The sequence below is a fragment of the Berghia stephanieae genome, chromosome 2 (genome assembly GCF_034508935.2).
Source record: "Berghia stephanieae isolate SIO BIC M18660-M18661 chromosome 2, UCSD_Bste_1.3, whole genome shotgun sequence".
NCBI lineage: Eukaryota > Metazoa > Mollusca > Gastropoda > Nudibranchia > Aeolidiidae > Berghia > Berghia stephanieae.
Window position 1 is genome coordinate 105,304,428 of NC_088361.1, and position 16,221 is coordinate 105,320,648.

The following is a 16,221-nucleotide window of genomic DNA, read 5'->3' on the forward strand; positions in this document are numbered from 1 at the left end:
TACTGTTATGTATGTTTACATTATTATTTTCATTGTTTGCCTTGCTTTATTATTGATTTTACTTATTTGATTTGTTGATGAAAATATATTCTTGTATGAGTTACAATGGCAATTTCCTAAAATAAACGTTTTTGAACTTGAACTTTAACCGTCACTAAAGAAATTATCTATTACATTACAACTTTGTATTTACTAGTCATATTTATATAATGAGCAGGGCATGGTGCAGACAGATGGAACACTATCTGATTGTGGATATGTAGAAGTGAATAACAACATAAGTGCCCAGTGGTTACAAACTAATCAAGAAATCTTAAAAGTAGTTTATGTCATATTGCTAATGTTATCGTATCTGTCCTAGCAGGTGATCAAATATCTGACCTTCGTTTTCTAGAAACTAGAACATTCCCTACAGCAATGTGGCTGACTGGTTATGTAGAGCATTTAATGATTGTAATTACTTGCCTCTTTATTTTATCTCTCATATCCCCCCCCCCCCCCCCCCCCCCCCCCCCCCCGCCCAAAAAAAAAAAAAAAAAATAAAAAAATAATAAGACACAACTTGGATAGCTCAGTTGGTAGAGCACTCGCTTCACAAGCAAAGGAACTGAGAACAATTCCGGGTGAAGTAGTGATTTTTTTCTGACTCCCCGTCCACCAAACAGTGATTGGGTAGCTGTGTCTGTTAGATCTGGCAGAAAGTACTTTGCAATAGACTAGCATCCTATCAAAATGGTCGCAAGAAATTACTATCATCTGTTTCAAGCCATAGAAACCAGGGTAAACTCCAGCTGCATGGGCCTAATTACTCTGAAGGACTACTTTGGATTAATATTCCACTTACTTGATTTCGTAAGAGCCGGTTACTCTATTGTAATAATTGGCAATGGCCACATAGACCTGCCCGTCAATGGTAAAGCTGGTTACAGATTTGGCATACAGTGTAGGTATCAATTGCCATGGAGCAGTGATGAATCGTATGTTCTCTAGATCCCATGTGTACAAATGACTGTCAATATCAGAGTTGGAATTGCTGTCTAAAGAATTGGTCACCAATAGGAATGGATGGGATTTAAAGGTGAAGAATTCCACATCAGATGCTCCACTGGTTGCTAGACCTTGTAACTATGTGTTGTGTTGAGAGATATAAAAAAAATAAATCAAAACGTTAGTTTGGTGCCTTTACTTGATAGAAAGATAATTGCAAAGATGGTGCCTAAGCATTATGGACATATGGAAGCAATACATGGGAAAAACTCATCAAAATAAAAGGGTACAAGAAAAAAAAATATTAACATTATACTTTTTTTGGACTGTATCATATTCTCAAATTCAAAAGTGTACTGACAGGTATCTAAATAAAAAAGTCTATTTCATACATAGTGAAATGATCATCTATTGATAAATATCTAAAAGATAAATTCGTTTCTCTAGTGCTTTTTGACAATCTGAAAGAATTCTTATTCATTCTGATTCAACATGAAACACTTACCACTTCCATATTGCCTTGCTCTGTGACACGATAAATGATAGAGGAGACTTGTCTATTTCCCTCTCTCCCACCATTTGCAACAACTAGGTATGTACTGTCATCAATGACAAAGGATGTGGCTGCTGAGGCTCCATCACTAGCAAATGTCTGAGTAAGAAAATCAATGGCATCACCAATAACTAAAATAAAAAATAAAAATGAGCTTTTATATAGCGCAATATCCACTTAATGTGCTCAAAGCGCTTTACAAGGGGTCCCTGGTCAACAGCAACATTTAACATGTAGGATGGGACATGACGCCTGTTAAGCGATATTAAAATTTTTCGGACTAAGACAACGCTGTTAACGGCCAGGTACTCATTTTCTGAGTACGGTGAGAGAATGTGAGTAAAGAGCCTTTTCCAAGGACTCAACTATGCGCTGAGCGAGGCTCGAACCCAGGACCTTCCGATCCCAAAGCGAGTGTCATACCACTAGACCACATAGCCGAACAATGAGACAGTTGTTCATAATCACGATCCGACCGGTCCACTTACTTAACCATCCAACCACCCATAAACAAACACACACAAACACACACACACACACACACACACACACACACACACACACACACACACGCAACATTCTTAAGCCCGATTCGATGAAAATTAAAATCTGAGTTATTTTTCAAGATAATTAAAACATTTTTTTCTAGTCTAAGCAATCATTCTACATGTTTCAACAAATCTAATTTAAATCAAAGAATACAAATAGCTGTTATTTCTGATCAAATGTACAAATAGAATAAATAGAATAATAATAATAATAATATAATACATACTTTATTCAACAAAAAAATGGAAATTCGTTTACAGACGCGGCATGCATAAAAATGTATAAACACAAAGTTGAGAATCTATGGCGACAATATATACATATATATATATATATATATATATATATATATATATAATATATATATATATATATATATATATATATATATATATATATATATATATATATATATATATATATATATATGTATATATATGCAAATGCACAAAAATGTAAAAAATATACAACCAAGAACCAATAATTAGGTATTAGAATTGTTGTATAAATATGAGTTCCCAAAAGTCAGCAATTGCCTCAAAACAAAGCATCATGTTGGTTCCATGTGCGATCGAGGTTTTATCTGACCTATCTGTTCACCCAATAGCTGGGTATGCTAAATCTGACAGAAAGTACTTTGCAAAAGACTAGGAGTCTATCTAAGGGTTGCAAGTTTCTTTCTGTTGAATGCTACAGAAACAAAGATAAACACCAGCTCCATGACCTTACAACTACTTGACAAATTGTAAAATATCTGTTTTGTTGTTTTTAAGGGTTTTATAGCGCTTGAAACACATTAAGGTCATATCAGCGCCAGTAAAAAGGAAGAAAATGGGATAGTAAAAAGGTCTATAATTACAATTAAAGCATCCAAGAATAAGGCAGACAAAGGGGAATTGGTTCAAATAGGAAACAGATGTAGATTCCAAGAGCACACTATCAGTGTACTCAGTTTGAGATCACCTAAGTCTCATCCAGACATAAGCACAGGTCCCTACTAAGAGGAATACACTCAAATGTTTACAAATCATATATAATACATAAACAAAACATAATACAGTGCATAACAGAGAGTTGATTTACAAGGAAAAAAATATCATCTCCCAAAACTAACTATACATTTGACTGTTTCCCTCCCAGCCAGGGTATCCGGTCAGGGCCAGGACAAAACCAAGTAATCTCATTCCAAGATAAAGACAGAAAGCATGTTGGAAAACAAACATAGGGGGATAGAAGACACAGTATGTACCTCCCTGCCCACTATGGGAGGTCAGGAACCCCACCCAGGTAAAATATATAAATTTCTTTAAGATTGATATAGAATGATATAGTATGAGATAGTCTTACCCTCAAAAGAGTGAGTTGTCCCTGCCATTTGTAAATTGAAGACTGCCCTGTACCAGCTGATGAGAGTGAAGGGCGTTGAGATGCAAGCTGAGAGCTGGATGGCAAAGATGTCAAAACAACCATTAAGATGCTACTGCCTACATTGACTTGGTGCCAACCGATTGTTGAGGCACTCAGTGCATTGTCCATAGGAGCCAAGACTATGCGATTGGAGTCACGACTAGCCATGGCTGAACCAGGGTTTGTAACTACATCCACACTGATATGTCCCTGTGTGCCTTTGCTACGTACAACCTCAAATTTCAGCATTTGTTCCTTTTCCTCCACTGTGTATTTTGATAGCCTGGATTCAATTGTAAAATTGTAATGAAATGAGATAAATGAAAACAAGTATTACATCGTAATAAAAAAAGAAAACTTTATTTGAACTATTGTACATTTTGAGTGCCTTAACTCACTCAACCCTGACACCGACTATATCCGTAGTTTACCCGGGTTACTTTTACCCCATAACTATTTATTACATTTTTTCTGAGACTAAATATAGGTGTAGTATCAAAGCTAACGTTTTTTAGTTTTTACATGTCAGTGGTAGCTGAATAAAACTAATCTATGTACAAGCTCATTTTTAATACATTTTTTTCCAATTTTGAAAAGTAGTAAAAATCTCTAGGATTGAGTGAGTTAATGGAATTGCGCTAAATAAATTCCATCTATTTTTAATTTATAAAATACATTCCTCCATTGCCCAGGCATTCCATGACAGAATGTAGATAATCCATCACACACATTTCTGATGTGAAAAGAAACTACATATGTTGTCGAAATGAGTAAATTGGGGCTTAATAATCTTGCCCAACTAAAAATTTGAAAAATGCCACAAGTGGGGCTTCAACTCAACCTCCCCCCCCCCCCCCCCTTCTCAAAGAGGAGCTACACTTCTTCTTCTTCCATTAAGGCCAAAGCTTCAGGCTGAAGATTGTATGGCTGTCTTTTCATAACAGGGGTTTTAGAGGGAAGCAGGGAAGTACTAAATGTTATGAAAAATTTATTAAAAAAACTGATTTTATCTGATTTAAAAAAGCTTGTCAAGACCTATCAAGATAATTGTTTACCTATCCTTAAGTGTAAATAGCTGTAAAAGTCCAAAAGGAGAATCATTCTGTGTTATGATGATAGTCCGCTGCTTTATGTTGCCCAGATCTGATTGTCCTGTCGGTTGTTGAAGATTCAATGTAAACACCTCCTCTGTTTCTGGTATATCATCATCAACAGCCTCCAATTCAAGCACTACAGATCTCTATATGGAGTAAAATAGAAATAAAGTCTAATGAAAATCTACAGTCACAACTGTAATTCTCTGTATATCTCTATCTTAATGAAGCATCGATTCCAGTCTCTCCCCCCCCCCCCCCCCCTCTCTCTCTCTCTCTCTCTCTCTCTCTCTCTCTCTGTCACACTCTTTCACACACATACACTCTCTCTCTCTCTCTCCCACACTCCCTCTCTCTCTCTCACTCTCTCTCTGTCACACTCTTTCACACACATACACAAACACATGCACACACACACACATACACACACACACACTCAAACACGAAAAAAGACTCTCTATCTATCTAAATTGCCCAGAGCTTGTGTTTTACACGAGAATGAGCGCTATATAAATGTGTATTATTATTATTATTATTATTATTATTATTATTATCTATTTATCTAAAAGAAATATAAATTAATATTTATTCCTTACTTTTCTATCAGCAAAGAAAATGATTCCTGATTGTGGTGAAACATCGTTTGTCATCTCCCCTACAGCTGTGGTAATGGTGAAGGGAACTTGGATGTCTCCGAAATCCCCTGGTCCTCTCTGTAACGTCACGGAAACCTGAAAACAATCATAAGGATGAAGTTTACATTTTTATAATTTGATTTCACTTTATTAGAGATCATCCTCATGTGAGAATACAAAGAATAAATATGACTCACATTATTAATTTTAATCTTTTTATATGAGAATACAAAGAATAAATATGACTCACATTATTAATTTTAATCTTTTTATATGAGAATACAAAGAATAAATATGACTCACATTATTAATTTTAATCTTTTTATATGAGAATACAAAGAATAAATATGACTCACATTATTAATTTTAATCGTTTTATCCTAACTTATTTGATTACTCATTTCTTTGTTTATTGATATTTTCACATTGTTATATGATCATGGTTATCTTCTATATATGAGTGTGTGAGTGTGTGTGTGTGTGTGTGTGTGTGTGTGTGTGTGGGTGTGCTTTGTATGTCACGGTTAAAGATTTATGTTTGTACACCACATATACATGAGTACATTTAAGTTGAAATACTATCTTTACCAGTGTATCATTATTGTAATCTTTAATCAATAGAATTTTGGCATTACTATTAATATTAAGGGCATTCAGGGGATTTTATCCTATTTTGCCCTATACCATGTGTTATGTTATGTTATGAATAAATATGACTCACATTATTAATTTTAATCTTTTTATCCTAACTTACTCCTTTCTTTGTTTGTTGATATATTCACATTTTTTTCTCTCACATAATCGACATTTAAAAATACTCCTTACAAAGACCAAAGGATGAAACTCTTATATCATTTTGCATTATCAAATCTCTGAGCCAAATTCACCTTTTTTTCTTGTACTGATGTTGAAAATTAAACATTACTACGAGTTCTGTATCTAAAAATATCTGATTTACACATTTTGCCCATTATTTGAAATTACCTCCCAATACTGGTGATCCTTAGATACCAACACATAGTGTTATACCATCACTTATCCTGAGTGTTCAGAGACCTATTCTCCAATCTGTTCAGATTTTACGAGAAGCACTATCGTTTGAATTAGTTATGTTGTTGGATCAAGGTGGGATTAAGTCTGAATATTTCATGTTAAGTATTTTTTTAATTTACACTTTTTTGTTTGTTTGAGGCTGTTATATTGATTTTTGTTCAATACTTCTTACCATATATGTATTAAGCAGTATTTGATCAATCCTATATAGATAATGTTAATAGATAACATACAAAAGATTTTTATTCCCGAAGCATCAAACTCATAGCTCCAGTAATATTGTTAGTCATTTAATAGAGTGTGACACGTTTAGATCATAAAAGTCCAAGCCATTTGGTCACTCGATGATCAGAGATGGAGGGTTCATGACAAGTATAAAATTGATTGTGTCCCCCAAAAAATGAAAGGGAATTATTGAATACAGAGATCAAATCGCAAAAGCAAACTTTTCAACAATATTGATTTCATTAACATAAAGAAGATATGGCAACTTTAAGTTTAACATTGAAATTGAAGGCTGATCAACTGGATATAAAATGATTTGGCTGCAGCAGACATATTAACGACACCTTTGGCTGCTCCAACATAGTAAATTGCCATTGTCTCTTTGGGATATAAAACGTGCTATAAAAGATATAATACTAACGAAAGAGTGAAAATGGAGAGGTTTTGGGAACAAAACAGACAATGGACGTTTTGGGCACAAACCCTTCGTAGGCACAACAATACACAAATTAAGGTGGAAAACAATTAAAATAAAATGCAAAATAACTTGTTCCCATATGAAGCCTCTCAATTTTCACTCTTTCGTTAGTATTTTTACGATCACCGGATTCAGGCTGCGCCTACTATTTTCTTCTATAAAAGTTATAATAATGCTTTTTTTCATTACTGGACTCTGATTAGAACATTTCAATAAATTTTGCCTTTCACGTGGCGGCAGCAATACTGCTGCCTCTAAATTGAACAATCAAACAATAACAATCAGAATCTTTCATATTGTCAAAATGAGTCAATAAGAGATAAATTATCATGTCTGAATAAACCATATCGTGTACATAGGGATAAAACCAATGACGATATAAACGCATGATAACAGTTATTGGATTAAGTGGTGTGTATTACAATCATAAAAACACTTTACCCTCTTTCCCTCACTAGTCTCTGTGCCTTCTGTTAGTATGATGCTCTCTCTTGAGTCAAAACTGATGTAGCCGCCAGACATATCATTTGCTAAAATAGTAACAGTTGCTGGAATAAAAGAACAATGGGACGATATGTAAGTCACAAATTAATTCTTAAGAGATGTATAAACTATGACAAACAATATGGTAGTTTTTAAAAAAAGCTGTTTGAGCAATCAGACGAGGTGCATCTGTCAGTATAAACTCCAGTGATGTGGCGTAATGAATAATCTCTCTACTGTAGAATCCTGTAGCCGATTAAAGCTATAAGCTCATGGAGTCATTCATCCAGATTTCTGCACTGTTGAATTAAACAATGAAAAGTGGATGCTCTATTTTGCATAGAATTCTGATCTGTCGCAAAGTACTTTCTGCCATATGTAACTTGGACCCAGTTTCTCAACCATTGTTAAATATGATAAAAAAAGGTAAACCCCCTCCCCCCCCCAAAACAAAACAAAACAAAACAAAACAAAAAACAACAGAAAACAAAAAAAAAAAACCCAACAAAAAACCCCTCGACTTTTGAGGATTTGATAAGGGCCCATTTGCCTGAAATTGAAGTATTCAAGTCAATTAAGTTACAGGGACATCAAATGCAGACTTTAAAGTACAACCTAAAGGCTGTCATTTAAAAAGGAGTGGTTTCTCAAGAAATAAATTCATAATTATCATTACTATCATTACGTCTAAAAGGACCAATGACTGAGATTGGAGGTTCAGGAACAGTCTGCCTTTCCATCTGAATGTCATCTGTATCATACATATTCCTCTCAAAATTCAAAAGCCATATCTGTGACTTATCGAAACAAGAATGTTTCAGAATCTAAGATTATTGTTTATCGCTCAACCCATTTCTTTCAACGGTCTGTATTCAAGCTTTAAATAGAGAAAGAAACTGAAATAATATGCGGCTTAATCACCCCTGTCTATTTTTAAGAACTTGATTTCCTTAATTTTTTCTGAGAGTTTTAAAAGAAAAACAATAAATGATATACCTCTAACATCATCACCAAGCAGAGCTCCATTCATGGGACTGGCTAAAATGACTTCAAACGTCTCTGAAGGTTCAGGTAGGACATCATCTTTAATTTGGATTGTAATACTTTTTCTTGATTCTCCTTCTCCAAATTCTAAATCCTGTATAATAGAGACAATCATATGGTATTTATTTTCAAAATGTCAACATCAGAGTAAATCTACATCCTTGAATATGACTTTTTTGTTAAATGGCATTATAATAAATTCTCATTTCAATACAGATTAAATGTCAATAATTACATTGTACAGTATGTGACGAGTGGACTCTGTAAACTAAACTAAACCAGATTTGTCAATTGGATTCAATAGTCTGATGTCACGTCGCCCAGCAAAGGCGAGCAGCGTGGTTCTAAACAAAAAAAGAACTTTTCATATGTCTTGTGATCAGAATGTGTAAAAGTCAAAACATGATCAGATTTATAATGTTTTTTTCTTCTGGATACGCTTTTATGCTCGTCGGAGAAATATTTCATAAGGGCGTAGGCCACTGTTCCGATAGTTTAGAGCCAGTTACTAAGTTACCATGCGTCATTATGAGGGAAGTGACGTTACGGCTGTTGAAGTTTATTAGTACTGTCATCGTCAAGATGAATGAAATGTTTTTAGTGATGAATTTCAAATGTGTTACATTTATGTAAATACAACTTGTTTATGCCTGAACAAACAGATCTTTAAAAAATTAAGTTCATCAGAAAATATTTCAAATGATTGAACAATTTATGTGAGTTATTTCAGTAGAAAATAGTATCTAACCCCGGGCGTGAGAACAAAATCAGTTCCTGCTTGTGCAGTTTCTGAAATAGCTTGACTGTAGTAGAACACAGACACCGTGTCAAATGTTCCATTGGCTCGTATTACTGTTAGGGAAATTTCTTGGCCCATTTCTTGTGTAGTGACCCTTTGTGGAAAAAAACAAAACAATCATTATTGTAATATTAAAGATGAGGTAGAATACGACCAAAGTTGTAAATTATGTCTACATCAATTGCTGCTTTACCACCTGCCTTGCATAGAGCAACTTTACAATACATGCAGTGTAAAACTATTAAATTTAACAACAACTCATCAGACCATCCACTTTGCTAAGGTTCCAAAAATGGTTATATAACAATGTTTTGTAATAATCAATAAATTTTTATTGAATTAATAATAATGACTAAAATTGGTGATAATCTATCTAAAACAAACAAACAAACAAACAAACAAATTTTTAAAAATAGATTTTACCTGACAGAATCTTGTGCAAAGTATATGATACCCTTCGCTCCATCATTAGCCATTATCAAGACTCGAGCCTCTGTTCCATTGTCTGTGAGTTTGGGAGGGAGATCAGGATCAGCTATGTCTGTCAGGGTTACCTCTGTCAAACGCACTAAAAATACCTGTTGAGAAAGATTTAATCATAATGTGTTTGCTTGTTTTTAAGGGTTTTACTGCGCTTGCAACACATTTAGGTTATATCAGCGCCAGTAAAAAGGAAGAAAATGGGAAAGTAAAAAGTTCTAGAATTACAATTAGAGCACCCAAGAAAAGACATAGGGGAACTGGGAACAAATAGGGATGAGATGTAGATATCAAGAGCATACCACCAATGTACTTAGTTTGAGACCACCTATATGTCTCATCCGGACACAAGCACAACATCCAACAAAGAGAAATACACTCAAATGCTTACATTATACATTCAAAATAACAAATATAATAATACATAACAGAGAGATGATTTACAAGGAAAAAAATATCATCTCCCAAATCAATAACTATGCATTTGACTGTTTCCCTCCCAGCCAAGACTCCGGCCAGGGTCAGGACAAAACCAAGTAATCTCATTCTAAGACAAAGACAGAAAGCATGTTGGAAAACAGATATAAGGGGATAGAAGACACAGTATGTACCCCCCTGCCCACTATGGGAGGTCAGGAACCCCACATAATGTGTTTAAGAAGCATTTGCAAATCAAGTGTAAATACAATAGTTTAGTTAAAAAAAGAAATCTCACCTCTAAATCTATGTTTGATTAATAACGCCAAAAAGTTTATGCACAAGATTATGAATTAGAAAACCATATGAAAGTAAATTACATATTACAACATTTTGAATGTAGCAGCAATTTCCATTTATCTTGGGTCATTATTGGATCAAACTTTCTTTTAGTCATTCTATTGGCGGAATCTGGAAATCACATATAAGATACATAATAAATCAAGATAAATGTGACTGAATAAACCTTTTTTTTTTCTTGGGTTCAACTTTTAAAAAAAGACATAGGTTTTTGTATCGCGCAATATCCACTAAACATGCGCCAGGCGTTTTACAAAGGGTTCAAAGCCAATAGCAACACTTAATATGATGCCTTAAAGCAATATTATAATTGTTTTTGATAGAGTTGTAAGTATATTTACTTTTCGGCTTTCGCCAATAATTTACACATTTTGATGGCAAATACATGAAAGAGAAAAAGAAATAGAAAAATAATGGAAAAAATACCCAACAGAGAAAATGCTGTTACCAGCCAGGTACTCATTTCACACTTGAGTACGGTAACAGAATGTGAGTAAAGAGGACTCAACTTTGCACCACCCAGAGTGGGACTTGAACCAGGGGCCCACAGGTCTGAAGGCAGTGTCACATCACAAGACCACAAAGCCTCATACTAGACACCAACAACTTGAGTTCAAGTTAATGACTAAATTGTTTTGTTTTGTTCTGTTTTGTTCGTCTTTTTTTTTTGTTGCGGGGGAGGGTGTGGGGGGGGGGGGGGGTGAAGAGAATTCAGTATAAAGAAAATGCATATTCTCATATACTCCTCATTGAAATCATAAATAATTTCATGATTTTATATATTTTCAAATCAAATTTTAGCACATTTCACCCCGCCATAATACCATAACAAGGCAAGGGAAAAAAATATATCCCAAGATTACCTCGTCAATTTCTGGAATCCCATCATCAATGATGGTTATATCAATACTGCCACTGGACTGACCATCTGGAATATTAATAAATCCTGATCCAACGGCCACAAAATCCTGACCTGGACTAGCTGGGTTTCTTCTGGACGTTGATGTAGTCACTGAGGCTTGAGTGATTTCAAATGAAACTCTCACATTACCTGTTCAGAAGTATAAGATAAAAAGCATTAACAATATCAAAATCATGAGAAATTTCTCTAGGTTATTTCTGTTGATCTGACTTTCAGAAAGGAGCAAAAATATAAAACGAAATAAAATGTGACCCAACGTCTCAAAACGGTATTAAGTCGGGATGATTAAGATGCTGAAACCTGAATTTGTAGCCGGAAATATCAGACTTGCGTTGAGTTTATATGCTTTATTGAGGAGAATGAATATCATATTTTAGAGTGCTAAATATCAATAACTCATAATTAGACCAGTTCAGCTTTAATTTGACTTTCTAGCATGGGTGCAAGCAACTGGACCTCAAAAAGCCTGCAAGTCTACTTATGACCAGACATATAATCTGAAAAAGCCTGCAAGATTCACGGACTTATCTCGTCATTTGAAGTCTTGTTCTTAGCATCTAGTCTTGATAATAGTAGTCGACAATTGTTGTATGTTTAATCCAAAGGTTGTAATGCAGTAATTTGTTAAGTTTCTTGTCACAAGTTGCACAATTTTAAAATATACAAAAATAAACTAAAAAATTTAAAAAAGTGTCCCATCACAGTCTCAGGGGATATCATAGGGTTATGTTTAACAAAAAAAAAAAAAAAAAATAAAATCAATCAAATCCAAATCGCAAAAAGCTGGCGATGTTTTTTTCGGTAATCCAATCGGCCGGCACTCTTGCACCCATGCTTTCTAGCATCTGGTTCATCCCGACATAATACCGTCTTGAAACGTTGGGTCACAAATGATAAACTGACAAAGAGCTTGCATGCTGCTTTTAAAGGTTCTATCACATTTGCCTTGAGTGGATTATACTGGTGCCACTTGATTCATGACTTATAAAACCTATCTGAAAGAAACATCATATTCCACGCTGACGTTACCAAATATTGAGATATAAAATGTTAGAGTTCCATACCTATGGCACCAAATTTTCTGTCCACAGAAAGGGATGCTATACCGACGTCTTCCTCTACAGTTAGTTGTAATGAATTGCTGGCGAATTGGAAAACTCCATGAGGATCATCACTACTGGCAATTGTTATCAAAACCTCAGCAGACTGAGGATCCACAACTGCTGCACCCGTTGGTCCAATACCTTGATAATTGTAAAAAAAACAAACAAACAAACAAATAAAAAGAAAATTTTTCATAAATATAAACAACTTATTGGAAAGGGGGAAATGCAACATTTTATCAACAATTGAAATCACTGAAAGGTAATTGATGCAAGACAGGTAGTTGGTATTAAAATATTCCATAAACAAAAATTTGTTTTAATCTATTGTATAATAAAGATGTTTTAACAGTATGGTCTAGTTAGAGAAATACACACATCCTCCCATATATACATACATACATACATACATACATACATACATATATACATACATACATAAATACATACATACATAGATACATACATACATACATACATATATACATACATACATACATTACATACATACATACATACATACATACATACATACATACATACATACATACATATATACATACATACATATATATATACATACATAAATACATACATACATACATACATACATACATACATACATACATACATACATACATACATACATATATACATACATACATACATACATACATACATACTACATACATACATACATACATACATACATAATACATACATATCAAAATTTCAGGAAATATACATGATAATGTAACAGGGTAACATATTCATTGACATAATACCATTTCCTAAAATAATGTACAATGTATAGAGCAGGAGTATTAATTTGAACAGTGAAGTTTCAGACTCTGCCACAGAATGTCCCAGAGGTAATAATGATATTAGTGTTGATGACGATGATAATGATGATGATGACGATGATGATGATGATGATGATGATGATGATGAAGACGATGATGATGACGATGATGATGATGATGACAATGACGATGATGATGTCAACAATGATGACAATAACAGTGGTGGCTATGGCGTTGATGGAGATGACGACATACATATATACATACATACATACATACGTTTCTACGGGAAATGAATATTGAAATGTCAAAATAAGATACACAAAAAAAATGTTATATATAATAACGCTGATTAATTAATATAAAATACGACAGATTAATTAACAATATGACAATAAACAAAATTTACCTTCTGTTACAATATTTTTTAAGATGAGAGTAAATTCCTCATTGATTTCGGGTTTTTCATCAGGTAGTACCTCAAGCTGAATGGTTTTTTCCGTTTCAAGCTAGACAAACAAACAAACAAACACAAAAATATGAATAATTTTTTTTTTTATGTTGATTTGTTGACAATCCAGTCAAACAACAGAAAAAAAACCCTCATAAAAACAAACAAACAAACAGAAAAAAGTTCTTAATTATGTAATCATGTCTTTAAATTCAATAAAGCCTTAACATTATTCGGGAGTTTAATGTTAATTGGTGGGTTGTTCAATAAGCAAATGCGTTTGGAAATAATGAGAAAAGACGTGTATCAATAATAAGAGGAATATTTAAATTTTAATTACCAGACTACCTGTTAAAAAGCTGGTTTGTATTTATAATGAATTGGTAATTTGTAACACTGTTTAGCTCTTTGTACTTTGGTCAGTCATTGTATTTCATTGTTTGGTAACAATCTTAACTATAGTTTAATAATGGCTTATCTTATAAGAAGATTATAATATGTGTCATGATGTGTGACGTATGAGAAACAAGAGTAAAATGTGTTCTTTTATAATTTTTATGATATTCTGTCTATTGCAGTTTGCTGTTCATTATGCCCCCCGAGGTAATTGGAGTGTTTGATTTATTTGAGAATTATGTCATATATGATAGATTTATTTGTTTACTCTTTAGGATTTTAAACACCTGCGGCTATGTGGTCTAGTGGTATGACACTCGCTTTCGGATCAGAAGGTCCTGGGTTTGAGCCTCGCACTCGGCGCATAGTTGAGTCCTTGGAAAAGGCTTTTTACTCACATTCCCTCACCGCACTCAGGAGTAAAATGAGTACCTGGCCGTTAACAGCGTTGTCTTTGTCCGAAAAATTGTAATATCGCCTAACAGGCGTCATGTCCCGTCCTATATGTTAAATGTTGTTGTTGACCAGGGACCCCTTGTAAAGCGCTTTGAGGACATTTAGTGGATATTGCGCTATATAAAGCTCAATTTAAAAGCTCAATTTTAGAAAATTATTTGGTTAAAATTTCAATATCTATTTGTTTCACTCCGTCCATCCCACAATATCGAGCCCTCTTTGTAAGATTCATTGTAATATATAATCTTTGAACAGTCTTGACCATTTCCATTTAAATATTTCGGAGCAATGATAAGAAATCAGTCAATATTGACAATAAATTTGCAATTACTTCTAAAAATTCTAAAGAGTCAGATGTAGACAGAAAGCTTTCTTCTGGCTTCAATCCATGCAATCCTTTCAGAGTCCAGTCAACTTTCACAACACCAAGGGCTGGTAAGGAGCGTTTCACTTTCACCTCAAACTTGTCTCCTGCAACATTAAAAATATTTACAAAATATAATAATGATATGTCTCAAATCCAGATTTTACCAAATTAGAACATGCACAAAAAAATAATGAAGTCATGACTAAAATTTTCTCAAGAAAAAAGCAACAAAGCAGAATTGCATTAAAGAACCTGTACCACAACCACTCATTTAAATGATTTATAACGTTTGAATTAACACTGGATAACTAAAATCATCTTTTATTTTAAAATTTCATAAAAGTGACACTCACAGTCATAATCTGTGTATATATATATATATATATATATATATATATATATATATATATATATATATATATATATATATATATATATATATATATATATATCTATTATAAAAGCAAAAACCATGAAATAATAGTGCTCAACTTTTTGATAAAAGGAGCTATTTATAAACATTTCAAGTATAATAATAATAATAACAATAATAATTATACTTGAAATGTTTATATATATATATAACCTCAAACTTGTATATATATATATATATATATATATATATATATATATATATATATATATATATATATATATATATATGTAATATTATATATTGTATTGAATACATTTACAAACCTTCTTTAACTAAAACAGCAGATGTTAAAAATGACAAAACACCGGCCACATAGTCATTGGCAAGTATGACGACTTTGATAGAATCAGGAGTGCCAATCGTTGCCCCAGATGTTGGATTCTTCAGGACCACTGTAAGTTCCTTGTCTATTTCTGGAATACTGTCATCTAACAATGTTATAGAAATGACTGTGGAGAGAAAAGCACAGATTTAGAAAAAAAATTTTTTTTTATTGTTCTAACTACAGAAAGACTGCATTTCATTGTCTCAGTCCATTCCTTAAAAAGGAATTTTTATACATCCTGACTTGAAATACTTATTTTCTTATATGTATCTAATTATTGGGAGAGAATGTGAATTTTATTTTTATGAACAAGGGTTATTATCTGAAAGAGTCCTTAAGGATTGCTCTATTAGCATGGTAATATGTATTGGTCAACATCCTAATGTAGCAGGAAAAAC

At 33.4% G+C, this 16,221-nt stretch overlaps 1 protein-coding gene across 1 annotated transcript in view; it reads right to left on the minus strand.

Annotated features, from left to right (window-relative positions):
- LOC144964079 (adhesion G-protein coupled receptor V1-like) overlaps window positions 1–16,221 on the minus strand; it is a 156,088-nt gene that overhangs the window by 53,168 nt on the left and 86,699 nt on the right. Inside the window, exons 44-57 of the mRNA XM_078898019.1 lie at window positions 15,762–15,947; window positions 15,027–15,166; window positions 13,802–13,901; window positions 12,551–12,730; window positions 11,428–11,615; window positions 9,731–9,885; window positions 9,257–9,401; window positions 8,461–8,602; window positions 7,423–7,529; window positions 5,187–5,321; window positions 4,552–4,736; window positions 3,437–3,779; window positions 1,493–1,639; window positions 845–1,125 (exon numbers count right to left, since the gene is read on the minus strand). Coding sequence (XP_078754145.1) covers window positions 845–1,125; window positions 1,493–1,639; window positions 3,437–3,779; window positions 4,552–4,736; window positions 5,187–5,321; window positions 7,423–7,529; window positions 8,461–8,602; window positions 9,257–9,401; window positions 9,731–9,885; window positions 11,428–11,615; window positions 12,551–12,730; window positions 13,802–13,901; window positions 15,027–15,166; window positions 15,762–15,947 — 2,434 coding nt within the window. The remainder of the gene's footprint in view (window positions 1–844; window positions 1,126–1,492; window positions 1,640–3,436; window positions 3,780–4,551; window positions 4,737–5,186; window positions 5,322–7,422; window positions 7,530–8,460; window positions 8,603–9,256; window positions 9,402–9,730; window positions 9,886–11,427; window positions 11,616–12,550; window positions 12,731–13,801; window positions 13,902–15,026; window positions 15,167–15,761; window positions 15,948–16,221) is intronic.